The sequence below is a fragment of the Amblyraja radiata genome, chromosome 2, assembly GCF_010909765.2.
Source record: "Amblyraja radiata isolate CabotCenter1 chromosome 2, sAmbRad1.1.pri, whole genome shotgun sequence".
In the NCBI taxonomy this organism is placed as follows: Eukaryota; Metazoa; Chordata; class Chondrichthyes; order Rajiformes; family Rajidae; genus Amblyraja; species Amblyraja radiata.
This window is the reverse complement of record NC_045957.1, coordinates 132,046,255-132,069,260: the sequence shown is the minus strand read 5'-3', so window position 1 is coordinate 132,069,260 and position 23,006 is coordinate 132,046,255. Positions and strand designations below refer to the sequence as shown.

Genomic DNA, 23,006 nt, shown 5'->3' with positions numbered 1-23,006 from the left:
TGTTGTTTGTGATATACTGTATATGAATGATTTGGGTGTAAATGTAGTGGAGTTGGTTAGTAAATTTGCAGATGACATACAAATTGGCGGGGTTGCGGTCAATGAAGAAGGCTGGCAAAGGATACAGCGGGATTTAGATCAGATACTCAAATGGACGGAGTAATGTCAGTTGGAGATCAATCTGAGAAAATGTGAGGAGTTGCTATTTGGGAAGTCAAATGTTCAGGGAAGGTATACAGTTAATAGCAGGACCTTTACAACATTGCATACAGTGGTATCTTGGAGTCCAAGTTCATAGCTCCCTGAAAGTAGCGATACGAGTAGATAGAGTGGTAAAGAAGACATATGGTATACTTGCTTTTATTTATCAGGCTGTTAAGTGTAAGTTTGCCACTGTTGTTCAATATCATCTCCTTCCTGTAACACCTGGAACCTATTTATGTTGGTACAACCTGCAGCGAACAGATCTTTGTGTTACGAAATGTGGCAGAACAATGCTGGAATTTCAGAAGCCAATACTAATAAACCTTGTTGATTTCAAAAAGGCATTCGATAGTGTACATAGAGACACCCTGTGGCAAATTCTTAAAGTGTATGGCATCCCAGAAGCTTTCATAAACATCTTCAAGAACCGTTACGAGGGATCCATTTGCTGCATCAAGGTTAATTCAGGAAACACAGAATTCTTTGACATTGTCACAGGTGTAAGCCTTCTATCCTCCTTACTGTTTATTGTCACGATCGACTCTGTCATGCGGAAGACAATGAACAAACCTGACTTTGGAATACTGTGGAGCACAGGAAGACGCCTCGCAGACCTAGATTTTACCGATGGCATTGCATTACCATGAGACACACCCTTCAAGAGGATGCATCCAGTTCAAGTTCAAGTTCAAGTTGAACTGTTGGATTAAAGGTCGCAATGTTGTAAAGGTCCTGCCATTAACTGTATACCTTCCCTGATTCAAGATTAAAGGTTGGATTAAAGATCAGCTGCCAGAAGACGAAGACCATGCAGACTGGAGACCAGCAGCCAATAGACCAACTGATAATCAATGGGGAACCTGTGGAAAACAACACAAGATTTACCTATCTTGGCAGTATGTTCACAGTAGATGGAGATGTAAAGGTTGACATCAACTCCCGAATTGGTAAAGCTGCATCAGTCTTCATACAAATGCAGCCAATATGGACTAGTGGCAGGATATCAAATGTGCTAAAAGTCAAGCTCTTCCAGTGCGTGGTCCTCCCTACAGCCCTCTATGCCAGTGAGACATGGAAAATCACTGTGAAGATGAAAAAGAAATTGGATGCATTCCAACAACGCCGCTTGAGGAAGATCCTGAAGACTAGCTACAGAGACCACATCAGAAATGAGGAGATCTACCGGGGAAAAAACAAAGCCTCTCAGCCAGGACATAGAGGGATGCAGGATGAACTTTGCAGTACATGTACTCAGAATGTCACCAGAACGTGCACCTAAGATAGCAATGACATGGCAACCTGACGGAAGAAGGAAAAGAGGCTGACCAAAACTCACATGGAGGCGAACATTCCAGAAGGATTTGGAAGCCCGGGATGCAAGCCTATTGAGGGTGGAAGACGTCACAAATAACTAAACAGAATGGCGAAAGCTTGCTGCCCAATGCACTCAACAGTGTGGAAGGAACAAAGTTTAAGTTAGTAAGTATAAGAGTCAAGAAGCCATGTTGCAATCTTATCAACTTTGATTAGGTTGGATTTTGAGTATTGTGTGCACTTCTGGTTGTCCTGTCACAGGTAAGTTGTCAAGGCTTTGAAGAGGGCAGAAGTTTATCAGAATGCTTCCTGGATTACAAGGTATTAGTTACAATGAAAGGTTATACAAACTTGGATTGTTTTGTCTGGAGCGTTAAGGCTGAGGGGAGACCTGATAAAAGTTTATATAATGCGAGGCACAGATCAGAATCAGAATCACGGTCAGAATCTTTATCGCAGGGTGTAAATCACAAATACTGGAGGGCAGAGTTTTAAGGTAAGAGGGGGGGAGTTTACAGGAAAGGACACAGAGAGTGGTAGGTGCCTGGAACAAGCTGGCAGGAAAGGTGGTGGTAGTAGATAAAACAGTAGTATTTACGAGGCTTTTAGAAAGGCACATGTATATGCAGGGAATGGAGGCAGACAAGATTTGTTTAATTTGGCATCATGTTCAGCACTGATTCAGCACATCGTGTTCAGCACGGTCTTTTCCTAAACTGTGCTATGTTCTATTTTCTATGAATGAGTGTGTTCCCATCATTAAAATTAGGACCAGACCATTTTAGGGTGATATCTAGAAGTGCAGTCAGACATGCTGTGTAGTGGAAACCTGCACTTTGCTCACCCGACAGGCCATCAATGATGGGTGAACAGATATGTTCAAGTTTGAGACAGGTAAAATACCTCGGGATGTGAAACAAATGCGAATAACTGAGTTAGGTAGAAAGCAGCAATAATTTAATCGTTTGGTTGTACAGCACGAGGCTTCTTCTGTCCACATTGTTGTTGATAGAAGACTTTCTGGCTGTCAGGAAACAGAGAATTGGCGAAAATGGTTATTATCAGATTGGCAAGATGAAACAAGCAATGTGCTACAGGGATCGGTGCTGGAGCCTCAATTTATTATGATTTACATAAATGCATCAAAGGTGCACATGCAAAACAACCGATGACGTAAAGATAGGTCAGAAAGTTTAGTTTAGTTCAGTTGAGATACAGCGCGGAAACAGGCCCTTTGGCCCACAGAGTCCGCACCGACCAGCGATCCCCGCACATTAACACTATCACTAGGGACAATTTACACTTATACCAAGCCAATTAACCTACATACCTGTATGTATTTGGAGTGTGGGAGGAAACCAAAGATCTCGGAGAAAAACCCACACGGTCACGGGGAGAACGTACAAACCCCGTACCTGTACCTGTCTACCTGTCTGTGGACAGCACCCGTAGTTGGGATCGAACCCAGGTCTCCGGCGCTGCAAGGGCTGTATGGCAGCAACTCTACCGCTGCGCTATCGTGGTTATAGAACATGAGGAAGCTATCAAAGGATATTGATGTTACATGATGGAGGAAAGATTTGTCAAATGGCCGATAACATGGGAAAATATTTAATCGTCTATTTTGGCAGAATAAAATAAAACAGCAACCTATCAAAAATGGTGAGAGTCCTGAGAGAATGATTCACCAAAGGATTATATGCAAGTAACAAAGAAAGCTAATAGAACATTAGCATAAAGGGCGCTCTTTTAGAAAGGAGGTGAGGAGAAACTTCTTTAGACGAAGGGTAGTTAATCTGTGGAACTCATTGTCACAGGGGGCTGTGGAGGCCGTCAGTGGATATTGTTAAGGCAGAGATAGACCCATTCTTGATTAGAACGGGTGTCAAGGGTTATGAGGAGAAGGCAGGACAATGAGATTAGGAGGCAGAGATCAGCCATGATTGAACGGTGGAGTGGACTCGATGGGTCGAATGGCCTAATTCTACTCCTAAAGGGGCTGTCCCACTGCGGCGACCTAATCCGCGAGTTCTGGCGAGTTTGCCCTCAACTCATACTTGCAGCATGGTCGACACGAGGTCCTAGGAGGTCTTTGTAACTCTCCTTCATGCTCGAGAGTAGTCCCCGCGTACTCGAGGCCTCAGCTAGGTTGCGGCGTATTTTTCAACATGTTGAAAAATGCCCGCGAGTAAAAAAATGTCGCCATGGAAAAAATCAATACTTTTTTTACTCGTAGGTTTAGTCAAAGTAGGTCGTAGTAGGTCGGCATGTTATTCGTAGGTAATCAAGGGTAGTCAAAGGTAATCGAAGGTAGTCGATGGTAGTCGTAGATAGTCTTCAACATAGTCGAAGGGAGGTCAAAGGAGATCGAAGGAGGTCATCTTCACTCTCCACTATTCGATGTTCAATTTTCTCGAAGCTAGTCGAAGCTAGTCGAAGCTAGCCTTCAACATAGTCGAAAGAGGTCGTGAACATGATATTTCTTCAAACTCTCCTAAACTCTTCTAAACTCGCCAATTAGGTCACCGCAGTGGAACAGCCCCTTAATTCTACTTGTGAACGTGAACATTAAATGAAAGCAAAAAATGCTGTAAACATGTCATGTCACATGTATGTAAACTGTAAGTATGTCAGGCAGCATCTGTAAAGAGAGAAAAGCAGTTAACGTTTCAGATCCAGGACCCATTGTCAGAACTGGGAGAGAAAATCATGTTAGTTTACTGTGGCAGAGAAAATTGGGAAAGTGATTGGTAGAACATCGAGAATATCTCTGATGGAGTGACATCAAATGATTAATGGGGGAGATTAGCATAATAGTTACAAGCGTGCTTCTTTTGGATATGTCCAACAGATCGTTTACAGAGAAGGAAAATCTGAATTATAATGATGATGGGTAGAAATAGCCAATTCTAATTTAGACAGAATAGAAGTTACCTAAAGTTGGAAAATGTAATATTGAGGCCCAGTTTGAAAAAGTTGTGTTGTATCTCAAGCTTACTTTAGACCTCACTATTACCATGCGGGAGGCCATAGGTAGATTATAGGCAGAATGATTTGAGTGGGAGTTCAGTCTGAAGAAGGGTTTCAGCCCGAAACGTTGTCTATTTCATTCGCTCCATAGACGAGCTTACCGCGTTTCCCAAGTACCTGCCGTTAACGTTACGCGCCGCCAAGAGACGTCCCGAACTCCGACGTACCGCTACGTACATTCTACGTGCTTACCACAAGTTTGATTTTTTTTTTTAACTCAGGAGAGCTCTTGAATTAGCTCGTACAGTGGGACAGCCCCTTTAGGCACCATCTATGGAGCGAAGGAGTAGGTGACATTTCGGGTCGAAACCCATCTTCAGACTGTAGTCTGTGCTCATTTCGCCAAAGTAGAGCAGACTATATTGTGAATAGATCGGGTAGATGCACAGAGTCTCTTGTCCAGAGCAGGGGAATCAAGGACCAGAGGCCATAGGTTTAAGATGGAGGGGAAAAGATTTAATAGGAATCTGAGGGTTTAAATTTTCACAGAAAGGGTGGTGGGTGTACCGAACAAGCTGCCACAGGAGATAGTTGAGGCTAGGACTATTCCAACATTTAAGAAACAGTTAGACAGGTACATAGATAGGACAGGTTTGGAGGGATATGGACCAAGCGCAGGCAGGTGGGACTAAGTGTAGCTGGGACACGTTGGCCGTTGTGGGCAAGATGGGCCGAAGGGCCTGTTTCCACACTGTGACACTCTATGACTCTATGAATACCAAATACAGTACGCTTGCTTGGAAGAGATGTAAGTGAGTCTCTGCCTTATCTGGAAGAGTTGAAAGACAGGCTTTACACCTTCTGTCGTTCATGGAATCACAGAATTATAGAAATGTGTAGCACAGAAACTGGCAGCTATCGCCCACCTTGTCAATGCTGACTGTGAAGCTTATCCATGCTATTTTCATTTATTCGTATTAGGCTGTATCTCTCTATTCATTTCCTGTCTAAATGCCTTTTAAATGTTGGAATAGTACCTGCCTCCACTTCCTTCTCTGCAGCTCATTTCAAATATTCACCACCCTGTGTGTCATCCCCTCCGATCTCCTTTAACTTTCTCCCCTCTCAGCTTAAGCCTAGTTCTCAACTCTCTTGCCCCAGATAAAACATTCTGACTGTCTATCATTGCTCCTCATCATTTTGTTAACCCCCAAAAGGTCATCCCTCAGCCTCCTGCATTCCAGTGAGTACAAACTCAGCCTATCCAATCTCCCTTTGCAACTGCAGACCTCTATTCCAAACAGCATCCAGGTTAATCTATTCTGCATCTCTCTATTGAAACAGATGGCATGAGAAACTGCCATAAGATGGGGCATTATTGGTGACGTTTAAAGGCCGGAGCAGGGAGTCACGATAACAATGTTATTATTTGGAGTGCTGAAAGGGGAGGGGAGGGGAGGAAAATGTGGAACCTTACTGGAACAGTCTGAAATTGTGAAGGATGATTCATTGAGTCAGCAGAAGCAGGATGTTTGAGTATTTTTAAGATAAAGGTAGATATATTTTTGGTAAGTACGGTGGAATATTATAATGGGTTGTCAGAGCAAATTTAAGATTAAAATTAGATCAGCCCCGATCTTTGCAAACATTGAGGGACTGTGGTTTACTCCTTCACTTAATCTGTGCATTAATATATATGTAACCAGTGAAATAACAATTATTGTATTTAAAAGGATAAATCTAATTTAGCTGAGAAACTTCCAAAGATATCCTAATATAATACTTTAAACTACACATAATACTTTAAATATTGGGTGGCAGGGTGGCGCAGCAATAGAATTGCTGCCTTACAATGCCAAAGACACGGGTTCGATCCTGACTACGGGTGCTGTCTGTACGGAGTGTGTAGGTTCTGCCCGTGACCTGCGTGGATTTTCCCCAGGAGCTCCTGTTTCGTCCCACGCTCCAAAGACAAACAAGTTTGTAGCTTAATTGGCTTCAGTAAAATTATAAAATTGTCCCTAGTGCGTATAGGATAAAACTGATTGATTGATTCATGTGCAGGGATTGCTGGTCGGCGTAGACTCGGTAGGCCGATAGGCCTGTTTCCACGCTGTATCTCTAAAATGAAAAAACTAAATTTAAAATTGGTCATCGTGGTACTTCTTGCATTTCAGATAGAATCCCTACCTCCGTCCTTCATTTTGAACTTTCCATTGCAAGGCTTATTCAATAAATATGAGTAAAATGCAGAACTATTCAAACTGTTTTCATCAGTATCTTTTAATTGCCAGATTTATTACCTTCGCTGTGTATATATCCCACCCCAATGCCCAGTTATTGATCGTTTTGCTCATGGCAATCATAAACACATGTGTTGGTATAATATAAATGTAATTTTATTGCAGATAAGGTACCTTATTTACATGCTGCCACAAACCATAAAAGAAATCTATCAAATATTCCCTGGTGGAGTCCAGAGCTTGTCAGTAGATATAACAAACACAGAATACAGTGTACAGGATACAGCCTCACTCACTATACAACTTAGTACAGTCCAAATGCTAAAGGTCAGAGGTTTAGCAAGATGTCAGTCCTACCAGTCATATTGCATGCAGAAACACAGATGCAAATATATGAGGTTACAGATTTGATCTTTTTAGGTGCTAAATACTGCAGAGTTAAAGATTGTTGAAGTTTATGATTCCATGGATAATGCATTCTTGTTTAAAGCCATTTCACCTATAAACAAATTTGCAGAAATAAGTTTTTTTTCTAAAGTGCAAACACAAGATTGTCATGTAACACAGCTGATCTTCATATTCTGGAATCAGGGGCTCAGAAGGAATCAGCGGATAGAAAGTAAGATGAAGTTGATTCTATGTGACTAAGCTAGGTAGGACTATGAGTTCCACCATTAACAGTGGCTATGTTCACGAGGAATGATCTTTGGGGGGGGGGGGGGGGGGGGGGGGTGGAAGAAACCACGGGAAATTACTGATTCATATTAAAAATGTTTAAAGAGCTGTTAATATCAAACTATGATTCCCAGGGAGTACATCAGAATTTATGAATACTAATTAAAACAAAGGGCTTGCAATATAGATCACACTGAAGATAATAGTGTTCCCAGAAAAGGGAATGGCTTGAGGGCCAGGTCTAAGCTCACTATTGTTATGTTGTTAAGTAACAAACAGAAAGAAAGTAGCTCCCATTAGTTATCCTAGTTGCTTCAGCTTGGTGTAACAGTACATAACCATTGCATAAATTAGAGTGGTTTTGCCACACAAGTGTTGTCTAAATACTACAGCATTCCAGAATGCATGGACACCTGACAAAATATGTTCTTGTTAGATTGGATGCTGATGAAAGAAAATTGAGGAAATGAAGACCATTGTACCAATTCTTAACTTCAATCCTGCTTTCACTGTTTCTATGTGTCCTTTTAATAAAATTCAATGATATGGGATTCTTAGTTTGATGATATGAAAACTGTCACTGTTCAGGAGCCAGTTGATCAGATTTATTGTCACACATCTTTCTGATCATCAAAATCCCAAGGGCAGATTGAGGCCAGTTTTGACGAGTCCACATCTACGTCACGTGAATTTTTATTGTCCTTAATTGTGACTGCGCTTCCTCCTGTGGCATGTTGAGGGGAACTGCCCTCCCCCATATCCCAAGGACACACGTCGGCACGTTTGCTTTTCTCCTTTCCTTCCTCATTGTCGCTTGCGTTTTTGCCCTTTCCGGTTGCAGAGCCAGGGGTTATTTTGACTTCCCTGGGACATCTTTCAGCCACAGGCGATTTGTCCACTGTTATTTCTGGCATTTTATCTTTTGTGTCCTTTTCCTTGTATTTACCTTTCATTCTCACTTTCTCTTCTTTTTTCTCTTTTGCTTTCTCTGGTTCCTTGCCTCTTCCGACAGAAACCAAGGTTTTGACAGATATCCCAAACCCTTTCACGGTTGACTTCTTCTGGGGAATGCTGCTTAATAATAAGGCTGAGGCGGTGGATGCTGAGCTTTTCTCGGACTCTGGTGACTCTGATGGTTCAAACTCCCAAGGACAAACATTCGCTCTATTAATAGAAAGTTGCTGCTGGCTGCCACTTGATGTTAAGAACTCTGGCATGGGCCCTTTCTCCTGTTCATCTCCCAAGGCTTCTCCTTTCTTGCCCTCCCCTTTCACATACTGACTTTTCTCTGAGGCATCGCTCGCCATTTCACTGAAGTCCCAGGGGCAAACTTCAATAACCTTGCCGACATTGTTTGTGTGGATATCTTTTTCAATGCAAATATTTTCAGGCTGGTGAGTTACAGGTTTCCTACCTTCTTCAAGGGTTGATTGTGGCTCCTCAAGGTCCCAGTGACACACTTCAGCTCTCTCAGTGTTGCCTTGTGACGTCTGATTTGATTTGGTGATATTATCCACCTTCTTGTGTTTGTTGGCGTTCACATTGGGATGGGAGCTGTGAATATTTTGGGATTCCACTGGTGCAATAGACACATGCTTTTGAACTCTTGATTCTGAAGGAGTAGAAGGCTGATCTTGGAGTTCCCATGGACAGACCTCAGCTATGTCAAATTCATCGCTCAGTAAAGGGTTTGTTGCATCTATGGGACTCCCCATAGATTGACTGTCAGGAGGTTGTTTCATAATTCCAGCTTTTGGGGCTCTTTTTGATTCCTCAGTTGTCAGAGAGTGGCTCAAGGAATTTTTTGGTTGGGCTGTTCCCATTTCATTGTTATCCATTGAGGCATGGCCTTTGTTGGTGTTTTTACTTCTCTGCTGAACTTTAATTGCCCTTGTGTGCTCCTCCATGCTCTGCGCCTTGCCTGTTATTCCCAAGGTCTTTTCCTTTGCACTGGCCATGACACTGAGAGATTTCTGTAACATAGCTGTTCTTCGGTGCAAGGGTTTCTTATCTGAGCTTAAGTTATGTGCGCTGGCAGACTTGCAGACGAGAGGGACCGATTCTGTGGAAAGATCATCCGCCTTTTTGACCAACTTCTGCCCCATTAGGGAATCAAGCAGTCCAGCTTCTGTGCTGGAAACATCTACCCTGTCTGCGTCAGAGATGCTCGTATCTTCATCTTGGTCTCTCATGTGGTCATAGCTGCTGAGAGATTTCTGCAACAGCAATGCTTTATTTTTCATGGAGTCTTCTTTGGCTTTCAGACTAGACCCAGTGGGATCAAATGGGTTCCTCCTACCAATGCTGATGCTGTTTCTGGCCAAAGCAGGGTCCATGTGTTCCTTGTCGTCCCGGCTGCACTGCCTGCTCACTGTCTCTGGGATCTCAGTGATCCGCCTCATTATCGATCGCCCCAAGCCTTTCTTGGAGCTTCTCTTCTTTTGCAGGTGGGGGTTGTTGGTTGTCATCTTTTTCCTTTTGTAGATCTCTAGCTGCGCATACAGTTTCTTCAGCTCATCCTGCGAAAAGAAAAATTATGAAATATGAGAATAAAATGCACTAAATACCACATACTGTACAGTTATGTGTAAAATGGTAAATGGTAGGGAATTGAAGAATGCAGGTGAACAGTGGGATCTGGGAATAACTGTGCACAGTTCCCTGAAGGTGGAATTTCATGTAGATAGGGTGGTAAAGAAAGCTTTTGGTGTGCTGGCCTTTATAAATCAGAGCATTGAGTATAGAAGTTGGGATGTAATGTTAAAATTGTACAAGGCATTGGTGAGGCCAATTCTGGAGTATGGTGTACAATTTTGGTCGCCTAATTATAGGAAGGATGTCAACAAAATAGAGAGAGTACAGAGGAGATTTACTAGAATGTTGCCTGGGTTTCAGCAACTAAGTTACAGAGAAAGGTTGAACAAGTTAGGGCTTTATTCTTTGGAGCGCAGAAGGTTAAGGGGGGACTTGATAGAGGTTTTTAAAATGATGAGAGGGATAGACAGAGTTGACGTGGAAAAGCTTTTCCCACTGAGAGTAGGGAAGATTCAAACAAGGGGACATGACTTGAGAATTAAGGGACAGAAGTTTAGGGGTAACTTCTTTACTCAGAGAGTGGTGGCTGTGTGGAATGAGCTTCCAATGAAGGTGGTGGAGGCAGGTTCGTTTTTATCATTTAAAAATAAATTGGATAGTTATATGGATGGGAAAGGAATGGAGGGTTATGGTCTGAGCGCAGGTATATGGGACTAGGGGAGATTATGTGTTCGGCACGGACTAGAAGGGTCGAGATGGCCTGTTTCCGTGCTGTAATTGTTATATGGTTATATGGTTATATAGTTCTGGATCAGCGCAATATTTTACATCTCTTTCCAGAAAACTGTAGTTGTCACGCACAAATGAAATCAATGACAAATTGAAGTAATCAATAATTTTACTCGTTAATTCAAATTACACTGACGAACTGGTGCAGTATTGACTTAACCTTTGTTTACTTACATTACCAGCCTTTCTCAAGGAATCATAGAATTCTATTTCTACATCTTGAAAAGCGGCCCTTTGGCCTATTGAATCTATGCTAGCCATCAAGCAACCATTTACTGATCCTACACTAATTGCACTTTATTCTCCCCACATTCCTATCATCCACCGCCAGAATCTACAACTCACCTACAAACGAGGGGCAAACCACAGTGGCTAATTAACCCACTGAACTACCCTTCTTTTGTATGTGGGAGGAAACCAGATCGTGCAGTAGAAATTCACATCATCACAGGGAGAAAGTGCAAACTCCACACAGAGAACAGTGAAGGTCAGGATAGAACCCCGGCCACTGGAGCTCTGCCAGCTGCACCACCGCACCCTCTCCTATGCATTTCACTCAGCTTCTTGGAAAAATGTAACATTTTCATTAAAACATACTCACAGGCCACTGCCATGTGAGGGCTGGCTGGGAGGGGGAATTGTGAGCAGGAAAAATGAGGTCTGATGTGGGCTGGGGTGTGGTTGGGGTCACAGGGGCTATACGAGTGTCGGGGTGGTGGCAGCTGTGTTTTTAATGGATGGCTTGATGGCCCAGTGAAATCCCTCTCTGTCTCTTGACCATAAGGATTGTGTGGAGATACCTCACCTTCTTTAAGCTGCCAGATCTCTCAAGACTTTAGAAACCTAGCTGTCAGTGGTTAAAATCAGTTGAATTTTAATTCCCAATTACAATTACAATCTACTTTTGTCTTCCTATTATATCAATTTAACATGACACTAATTCATACAAAGGAGTCTGAAAAAGGGTCCCAACTAGAAACATCGCCTATCCACGTTCTCCTGAGATGCTGCCTGATCCGCTGAGATACTCCAGCACTCTGTTTCTTCCCTCAAAAGGTAATACTACAGTCTTTCTATATTAATTGATCAGCAAATCAAATAATAAGCTTCACCATTCATCTCAGGGAGAAGATGCTGCCTGACCTGCTGAGTTACTTCAGTATTTTGTGTCTATGCACAAGACCAACTCTAAACTGGGGCTTTGCTGTTCAGGCAGAAATTATCCTATCCTGTAACAATTCTTGTCACTTGATCACTCAAGCTTCTTTGTCTATAGTGCAAAAATTGTCAAACATGTAGAAATTTGTCTATGTTTCTATGTTTCTAAATGTCACAGCATACTTTGGTCCACTTACCATGTCACACCACTACCATCAATGTCACTTCACCAGCTAATTGAATTCCATACCCACTTTAAAATCAAACAAGCGCATCCTAATGTTTGCAGGGTGAATGAAATCCCAATTATGAAGGGAACTTTGACGGGTAAAGTTAAGGAATTTTACCCTGATATCATCAGGATCCAGGCTGTGCTCACTCCAGGCCGAGGTAATGCTGCTGTTCAAGTAGGACCCCGATCGGCCCATGTCCAACTCATCTTCGTAGGCCTCTGTTGCTATGTCATCCCTGGGGTTGATGCCCGCTTGAAGAAACTAGGGGAGAAATGAAAGGATCACAATTGGATGGCATCAAACTATCACAGCTGAGACCTAAAGGTAGACCCTTTACCACATTGCATTTTCCAACCAGTTTTATTAGGGTCCAGCCTTCAATACCCAGAACACCTGCAGGCTTCAATCTATGAACTATAATTCATTTTTTTGTCATAGGACTACAAACAGCAAAGATATATTTTTGGATTGGTAAAGTAGATAAGATAATTATATGCTCACTTCAGGTCACAAATGTTAACAAATACCACTGAGCCCCACTTGCCTGAACTGATCTATATACTTCCAAACCTTTCCTATTCATGTGCCTGTCTAATTGTGCCACCTCAATCATGTCCACTGGCAGTTTGGTCCTTATAGGTGTCATTATGTGAAAAAGTTGTCCCTCAGGTCCCTCTCACTCTTAACCTATGCCCTCTAGTTTGACTCATAGAGTCATGGAGTGTATATGACATGGAAGTAGGCCTATTAGCCCAACTCGCCCATGCCGACCAAGATGCTACATTTACACCTGTGCCACCTGCCCACATTTAGCCCAGATCTCTCTAAATATTTCCTATCCATGAACTTGTCCAAATGTCCTTTAAATGTTATTACAGTACATCCCTCAACTACCTCCTCTGGCAGCTGGTTCCATATACCCACTGCCCACACCCCTCTCACGTTAAACCCTGGTTCTTGATTCCCCTACTCTGGGTAATAGACTGTGTATTTACCCAATCTATTCCCCTCATGAACATATACATCTCCATATGATCACCTCTCATCCTCCTGAGCTCCAAGGAAATATAGTCCTAGCTTGCTCAACCTCTCCCAATAGCTTAGGCTCACGAGTCCTGCAACATTCTCGTAAATCTTCTCTGCACCCTTAACAACATCTTCCTATAACAGGGTGACCAAACCGAACACAATTCTCCATATGCTGCATCACCAATGTCTTACTGTAACATAACATCCCAACTTCTATACTCAATACCCTGACTGATGAAGGCCAATATACCGAAAGTCTTCTTTACCACCCTATCTACTGGTGACACCACTTTCAAGGAACCATGTTACTGCATTCCTGGATTCCTCTGCTCTACAATGCTCCCCAGGATCCTGCCATTCACTGCGAAAGTCTTGCCCTGCTTTGACTTGCCAAAGTGCAACGTCTCACACTCACTTATCTGCACTAAAATTTATTAACCATTCCTCAGCCCACTTGCGCAATTGATCGATCCTTCTCTAATTTCTGATCGTCATCTTCACAACTACAATACCGCCCACTTTAGGTTCATCTGCAAACATGCCATCTATATTCTCATTTAAATCATTGACATAAATCACAAACAGCAATGGGCCCACCACCGATCCCTGAGGCACAGCACTAATCACAGGCTTCCAGTCTGAAAACCAACTTCTACTTTCACCTTCTGCTCCCTTCCATGAAACCAATATTCTGTCCAGAGATGTTGCCTCACCCACTGAGTTTCTCCAACATTTTTGTCTACCTTCGATTTTCCAGCATCTGCAGTTCCTTCTTAAACAAACTCTCTGTCCAGTTGGCTAGCTCTACCTGGATCCCATGCAATCCAATCTTCCAGAGCAGCCTATCATGTGGAAACTGATCAATTGGCTTGCCAACGTCTAACCTACTTTGTGGAAAGACTCCGCCCATTCACCATATCTATGCCTTACAAATGATATAAAACTATAAGGTCATCCATCAGCCTTCTATCCTCCAGGGGAAAAGGTCTGAGACTCCCTGGTCTCTCATTATAACTCAAATCTTCCAGACCAGTAATATCCTTGTATTTTCTTTTTGTACCCTTTCCAGATAAATGACATCCTTCCTATTGTAAGGAGTCAAGAACTGCACATATGTCTAAATTTGGCCATACCAACGTATTGTCATGCTTAGGTTTCTCAATTGTACAACCACCTTTAGGACCCTACCAACTATTGTGTAAGTCCTGCCCTGTCTTGTTTTACCTAAATGCAGCATCTTGCATTAATCTGAATTAAACTCTATCTGCCATTCCTTGGTCCATTTCCCCAGTTGGTCAAGATTCCATTGAGATTTTAGATAACCTCCTTCACTGTCTATTATACCACCAATTTTAATGTCATCCACATATCATAACGATTGGTGATATCTCTGTAGCAATGGGACCTCTAGCAGAGTTCTACACCAGAGAAAACAAGGAAAATTTCTTAAGAATCAGAGGGAACATTAGGAGGTAGGGACCATAATATTGTCAGTTTTAATCTACAATTGGAGAAGGAGAAGGGTAGCTCGGAGGTGTCAGTGTTACAGTTGAATAAAGGGGACTATGGGGCCAAGAGGGAGGAACTGGCCAAAGCTGACTGGAAAGATACCCTAGCAGGGATGACAGTGGAACAACAATGGCAGGTATTTCTAGGAATAATACAGAAGGTGCAGGATCAGTTCATTCCTAGGAGGAAGAAAGATTCCAAGGGGCGTAAGGGGCGTAAGGGGCGACCGTGGCTGACAAGGGATGTCAGGGACAGTATAAAAATAAAAGAGAAGAAGTACAACGTAGCAAAGATGAGCGGGAAGCAAGAGGATTGGGTAATGTTTAAAGAGCAACAGAAGATAATTATCAAAGACAATACGGGGAGAAAAGATGAGGTATGAAGGTAAGCTAGCCAAGAATATAAAGCAGTATAGTAAAAGCTTCTTTAGGTATGTGAAGAGGAAAAAATTAGTTAAGACCAAAGTTCGACCTTGAAGACCGAAAAAGGTGAATTTATTATGGGGAACAAGGAAATGGAAGATGAGTTGAACAGGTACTTTGGATCCGTCCTCACTAAGGAGGACACAAACAATCTCCCTGATATAGTAGTGGCCAGAGGATCTGGGGTGACGGAGGAACTGAAGGAAATCCACATTAGGCAGGAAATGGTGTTGGGTAGACTGATGGGACTGAAGGCTGATAAATCCCCAGGGCCTGATGGTCTGCATCCCAGGGTACTTAATGAAGTGGCTCTAGAAATCATGGATGCATTGGTGATAATTTTCCAATGTTCTATAGACTCAGGATCAGTTCCTGTGGATTGGAGGGTAGCTAATGTTATCCCACTTTTTAAGAAAGGCAGGAGAGAGAAAACAGGGAAGTATAGACCAGTAGGCTTGACATCGGTGGTGGGGAAGATGCTGGAGTCAATTATAAAAGATGAAATAGCCGCACATTTGGATAGCAGTAACAGGTTCGGTCCGAGTCAGCATGGATTTACGATGGGGAAATCATGCTTGACTAATCTTCTGGAATTTTTTCAGGATGTAACTAGGAAAATGGACAAGGGAGTGCACTACAGTGGATGTAATGTACCTGGACTTTCAGAAAGCATTTGATAAGGTGCCACATAGGAGACTAGTGGACAAAATTAGGGCACATGGTATTGGGGGTAGAGTGCTGATATAGATAGAAAATTGGTTGGCAGACAAGAAACAAAGAGTAGGGATTAACGGGTCCCTTTCAGAATGGCAGGCAGTGACTAGTGGTGTACCGCAAGGCTTGGTGCTCGGACTGCAGCTAATTACAATATGCATCAATGATTTGGATGAAGGGATTCAAAGTACAATTAGCAAATTTGCAGTTGACACAAAGCTGGGTGGCAGTGTGAACTGTGAGGAGGATGGTATGAGAATGCAAGGTGACTTGGACAGGTTGGGGGAGTGGGCAGATGCATGGCAGATGAAGTTTAATGTGGATAAATGTGAGGTTATCCACTTAGGTATCAAAAACAGGAAGGCAGATTACTATCTAAATGGCGTCAAGTTGGGAAAAGGGGAAGTACAACGGGATCTGGGGGTCCTTGTTCATCAGTCTATGAAAGTAAGCATGCAGGTACAGCAGGCAGTGAAGAAATCGAATGGCATGTTGGCCTTTATAACATGAGGAGTCGAGTACAGTATCAAAGAGGTCCTTCTGCAGTTATATAGGGCCCTTGTGAAACCACACCTGGAGTATTGTGTGCAGTTTTGGTCCCCTAATTTGAGGAAGGCCATTCTTGCTAATGAGGGAGTGCAGCGTAGGTTTACAAGGTTAAATCCCGGGATGGCGGGACTGTCACATGCTTAGAGAATGGAGCGGCTGGACTTGTACACTCTGGAGTTTAGAAGGATGAGAGGGAATCTTATTGAAACATATAAGATTGTTAAGGGTTTGGACACGCTAGAGGCAGGAAACATGTTCCCGATGTTGGGGGAGTCCAGAACCAGGGGCCACAGTTTAAGAATAAGGGGTAAGCCATTTAGAACGGAGACGAGGAAACACTTTTTCTCACAGAGAGTTGTGAGTCTGTGGAATTCTCTTCTTCAGAGGGCGGTGGAGGCCGGTTCTCTGGATGCTTTCAAGAGAGAGCTAGATAGAGCTCTTAAAGATAGTGGAGTCAGGAGATATGGGGAGAAGGCAGGAACGGGGTATTGATTAGGGATGATCAGCCATGATCACATTGAATGGCGGTGCTGGCTCGAAGTCCTACTCCTGCACCTATTGTCTATTGTCTATTGGAACAGAAAAACTTTGTGGACCATCGCCTGTGTCAGTTCTCCCTACACTGAGTTACTACATGTCCTCATTGTATGCTGCCTTGTGCCCACTGACCTTGATGCCATGAGAACGTAAGAAATAGGGGAGGGAGCAGGTCTTTTGAACCATCATACTTGCTCCACCACTCACCACAATCATGGTTGATCTTCTATCTCAATGCTATTTCCCTGCACTATCCCTATATTCCTTGATTTCTTTAATATCCAGAAATCCATTGATCTTTCTTTTGAATGAACTCAACAAATGATCCTCCACATCCCTCTGGGGTTGAGATTTCCAAAGATTCGTCAGGTTTTGAACGCAGAAATTCCTACTCATCTCAGCCCTCTATGACCTTTAAAAAAAAATTCACCCCTGATTCTAGACTTTCCTGCACTCAGCACAACAACAATTGTGTTTCAATAAATTAATTTCAAGATTTTTGGTCTCTTCTCATTCTTTGAAATACCGTAGAATATAGTCCCAATCTATTCAATCTCATGTGGCAAACCCGCATCCCTGGAATCAGTCAAGTGAATCATTATTCACTCTGTAGAAAGTACCCTGGCTGTGAGGAAAGCAAAACAGTTCACCGTTATCAAAATTGTCTCACAAAGGGCCAATATAATTGCAGGAAGAAATCTTTTTATTGCTGTGCTTCAATCTCTCATAATAAATCATTTCCCCTGACATCAAGTGGAAGACAACCTCAGATATTAAAATTAGGCCTGACAGTTCAAATTGGCTCATCCTCATGAGATTTCAGACCACTGGATGTGCAGATGTTCCAAGCCAAATCATACAACACTCAATGCAACATTTCTGCAGTCTGGACCCTGTTGCATTATTCATCAAAATGATGTAAATCAACAAGTAACATTGAATTCAACAATTTTCGATAACCAGCCTTGCCACGTTGTATCGGAACTGGCCCTTCATCAAAACAGTAACTTGCTGAGAGAGGAAGCAAATGAGATAAATGTTTCAAAGGTTCAATGGTTGTACAGTGAAATAAATGTTTTGCATATGGCTCCGCAAGACTATCCCCGTACATAAGCATAATCGTCCCGGTTAGTACAGAATGGACAGAACAGCCCACTGAGTCCATCTGTGTGAAAGTTTGCAAGGTAACAATTTACAACATCAATATACAGTAGCATCACAGCTTCAACAATATGCTTGTGGAGGCAAAAGGGATTGCAAATGCTGGAATCTGGAGCCAATAAAGAGAGAGCTTTGGAGGAACTCAAAGGGTCAGAGCATCTGCAGAGGGAAATAGATGGTCTATGTTAGAGATGTCAGAGGCATCAGAGCAAGCTGAATCTGGTGGAGAAGAAATAGTGTCAGTCGGGGGCGGTATGTGTATTTCTTTGTACGTATATTCTGTGTAAGTGTATCCTGGTTTTATGCAAGATTGATATTTGTGGCGTTACGAGTTTAATGATGGGTCAGGGTAAGTGGAAGATAGGATGCGAGTGTTTAGCATTTGTTCGAGTTAATTAATTGTCTATAGTTTCCTTTATTTAGATACTGGTAGCATAGGTGGTGAGAGCGGATATTGAGGGGGGTCAACTAACTGTTGAGTCTTCCTGAGGTATCGTGGGCCTAACTCAACAAAACACCATTGAAGGGAGGTGCCCACTTGATAACCACAATTATATACTTGCATGTACATGATTCATTTTTTAATGTGCTTGTTAGCATGTAGGTCCCTGATTATTGCATATGGAGTTAGTTGCTGTCCTTAGCATAAGTTGGTATAATCAGTTTGGTTTTCTTGGTTGAGCGCTGATCCTGGTGTTATAGTAGGTATGCTACTATACTTACCTTCAGTGGCGCTGCAATTCTGCCACTGGCCGTGAGCGATTTTGGCGCCTTTGAGGGTGGGGGGGGGGGGGGGGGGGGGGCGGGGTTAAAACGTGTTTTTTTCCTACCTTGTCCTGGATTATATTTGGTTGGAGTGCAAGCTTTTGCTGAAGAATCGTTCCGACGGGCGTTCTGTGTATTTTTTTTTTAATCGCCCGACAAGTTCAGCATTGGAGTAATTTTAAAATCAGCTTCTAAAGCCGTCAACGCCGACAACTGGGACGGATTTCAGGTACGGGACAGGTAACAGAAAGATATTTATTTTATGTATAAAAGTGGTCCTTAAGATGCATTTAATTCCCATTTTAAACGGTGATTTAGTCCCCATACGAACCAGCAGTATTTTTCCTGCCGATATGGGGTATAAATTCACCGCAAACCGCAACGTTCCAAATGATTGCGTTCCAGAAAAACCCACTCGCAGGATGATTTAAATGGCCATTAATTTACAGGTATTAATCATTAAATTCCTTCCATTTGGCCTATAAATCCATGACAATGAGATTTAAAAATTATGTTATATTGTGAATTATTGTGTTATATTGTGAACGTTATTTGGACACTTAGGCTATTTAAAAATGTTAAGCTATTCTTAAGAAATTGATAGATGTTTAGATCTAGTAATTGAATTTTGTAATTAGCTACAATTAGGTAACTAACTAATTATATGCTTTAATTTCATCTAAGTAAGATTGTTTCATATTTGTTTCAGAATGCTTCAATCTATAATAACTGAACATTTCTTTCAGTTCTCTTAATTTTTTTTTTTTTTTTAATAATGTTTTATTAGAGGCATTTGCATATCATAATCCAAACCGGTACAGACTTTGTTTAGCGATTACATATTAAGTATCCAGGTTTCCAGGGACCCAGTTACCAAAGTAGCTGGGATCCTCCTTTATCGGTTACATATTAACATTGCCTCTAATTATTTATTTATTTATATTTATAGATAGAAAAAAAGAAAGAAAGAAAGAAAGAAATTAGAAAAATTGAATAAACTATCAATAATACAACTTGGGAGATAGGTCTGTAGGTCAGAGAACATAACTATTCATCTAGTCCTGGGTTCAGGCTTCAGTCCGGCCTCCGTGCCGGTCTGATCTACCCCTTCTAGTAATCTATAAATGCAGACCATATTCTAATAAATAATTCTGGTTTGTCAATTAAGACATATCTAATTTTTTCCAAATGTAACGTCTCCGACATCTCTATAATCCACATTGTTGGGCCTTTCCAAAATTTTAATATCAATTTTTTCCCAATTAATATACTGTAATGAAGGAAATGTCTTTGGTTTATTGTGAGTTTTAGGTAATGTTCTGATATGCCCAATATTATTAATTTAGGGTCGGGATCCATTTGGATATTAACGACTACAGAATTCTCTTAATTTTTAAGAAAGTTATGGGCTTTTGACTGTCCTCGATCACAGCTTTTGTGTTAAGTCAATGGAAAAGCAATAGGGAACAAGATGCTAATTTCCGAGTATGAAAATGGCCATAACGTTTTTAATACTGAAGATATGAAAGTGAATTAGGTGTCAAATTAAACTTATTTATCTGATGAGATAAATTGCAGACTAGATTTTTTAAATCTCAAAATTTTGTAACATTGCTAGTTATAGCACAAATACTTTTGTGTTTTAATTGTAATCTGTCACGACCTTCATCAGCGCATGGGTATGCAGGGAATGGAGAGATATGGATCACATGCAGGCAGAAGGGATTGGTTTAGCTTGGCATCGTTCAGCACAGATATTGTGGGCAGAAGGGTCTTTTGCTGAGCTGTTCTATTAACACTAAATGATGCTGTTGTTTTTTTGCAGTAAAGGAGGAGTATACTGTTTGCCCAAGAGAATAAAAATGCAAACAAATTGCAGCATTTAGGATCACAGATGTTGACCCCCGGACGTATGAGTTTATCAGACAGATTAATGGAAGCAAGTTTGTTCACAAAATTAGGCCATGTTTTCCTCACAATTACAAATCCTCCAGTGTGTGGTCTGTGTTCTCCCAGAATTAACATACCCCCTGGGTCACATTCCGAAACTGGCATCTCTTCTAATCGATCCACATCTTTATCACACCAGTTGCCATTCATGCATTGCAAATGGCACTCTACGTGACCTGATTTAATTAATTGCTATTTTGTACTTCGCACAAGATAGCTGCTTGGAATTGAAATGGAATATCTGTAATGGTCACAAACTTTACCTCTTTTGAGTGCTTCTGTTTCCTTCTACATTAAACTCTGTCACACACGTGACCACCATGGACCTTGTGGAAAGTTGCCAGCAGGAATTGGCTAAAGATGGAGAAGCAGAAGGTTGAATCCATTGCTGACTTTGGCTGGAAAGGTTCATTCCCACAAAAGCCATACAAACTTTCTTGAACCAGCTAAAACCTGCAAAGTACCAAACTGAAACTCATCGGTCACTTTTCTCCATATGCCCTGGCAGTTTCTTTCATTGATTGATGTTGATGGATTGAAAGACACAGCATGGAAACAGGTCCTTTTGACGCACTAAAGGGCCTGTCCCACGAGCATGCGACTGCATGCGGCAAGCGCGACCCAGGGCCTGTCCCACAAGCATGCGACTGCATGCGGCAAGCGCGACCCAGGGCCTGTCCCACGAGCATGCGACTGCATGCGGCAAGCGCGACCCAGGGCCTGTCCCACGAGCATGCGACCGCATGCGGCAAGCGCGACCAAACCGGAAGCGGGGGCCGCGCGGAAGTCAAGTGATCCCCGTACAGGGCCGGTCCCACAAGCACGTGACTGCATGCGGCGAGTGCGACCAAACCGGAAACGGGGGCCGCGCGGAGGTCGAGTGATCCCGTACGAGTTGACGTGAAGTTCGAGCGAAGTCGAGGCGGTGCGTACGGCCTCAATGCGGCTGCGGGCCGGCAGGCTGTTGCCGCGCGGAATTTTTGGACAGTGTCAGTTTTTCAGAGACCGATGTGGCCAGCCATTGACCACCCGTTCACACTAGTTCTATCTCGTTCCACATTCTCATCCACTCTCTACACACTAGGGGCAATTTAGAGAGGGCAATTAACCTACAAAAACGCACGTCTTTTAATGTAGAAGGAAACAGAAGCACCCGGAGGAAACCTACGCCATTACAGGAAGGACATGCAAACTCTACACAGACAGAACTCAAGGTCAAGATCAAACCCATGTCTTGGGCGCTGTGAGGCAGCAGCTCTACCAGTTGTGTCACCATGTCATCCATTCCTAGATCTCTGTAGGCCCCCTTCCTGAAATGTGCCTGTATGCAGTCCCTGATCAAATGTCAATGTTCCACTAATCCATCAAATCACGTGCACAGTAACATCCATCCAGGATATCACCACTATGTCAGGCTTGGGTAGGACTTGATATTTTACCTTGCATGCTAACCATCATTCTTATCCTTGAGAAACAAGAGACGGCAGATGCTGGAATTTTGAACAAAAACTAATAACTCAATGGACTAGGCGGCCCAACCCGAACGAGAAACGTTGTCTGCCGATTTCCCTCCAAAAATGCTGCCTGACCTGCAGACTTCCTCCAGCTGCTTGTTTTATGCTCTTCATTATGATCATCCTGCCCTGTCAACACTAGAGGGTGCTGCTGCTCTGTTTACTTTCTCCTCCCCGTCCACTTCTTGAGGAGGTATTGCAAGAAATATTTCATTCATGCTTTTAGAGAAGTTTATCTCCTTAGCCAAATGACCATAAAGAAGTATTTTAAATTGTAGCCATGCATTTTACTCCTCAGGCCCCGAGTCAAATAATGAAACAATAGCGAGAGACTAATGCGGTAAAAGGGGGATGGATGGAGGGCCACAAGATGTAGAGAAATGGGAACCAAAGGAGAAATGAAAAGGGAGATGGAAGGGAATAAGACAGCACCTGCTGAGAGAGGAAATCATAAAAGGGAACAATGAAAGAAGTTTTCAAAAGTGGCTCAAATATAGAGGTGAGAGGAGCCCTTCACCAATCAACCTTGAAGGTGCTCCTGAAAAAGATTCCTATTCTCAATCACACTGCTGTTTAAATATGTTGATAAATTGACGGATGTCTGCGACATGCCATAGGTTTTATCTGACTTGGATATTAAGTCAAATTTTCAACAACAACATTTTTTTTTAACAGATAAAGAACCTCCGAGCTTTCCATATCCTTGGTCCCTCAAAGCCCTTCCTTGTGTGTCCT

General features: G+C 42.5%; 1 protein-coding gene across 1 annotated transcript in view; it reads right to left on the bottom strand.

The window, feature by feature from the left end:
* Positions 1-7,449: 7,449 nt before the first annotated feature.
* The window catches only part of gpr158 (G protein-coupled receptor 158), a 636,863-nt gene continuing 621,306 nt past the window's right edge, over positions 7,450-23,006 (bottom strand). Inside the window, 2 exon segments of the mRNA XM_033015870.1 lie at positions 7,450-9,925; positions 12,236-12,382. Coding sequence (XP_032871761.1) covers positions 8,018-9,925; positions 12,236-12,382 — 2,055 coding nt within the window. The 3' untranslated portion in view covers positions 7,450-8,017.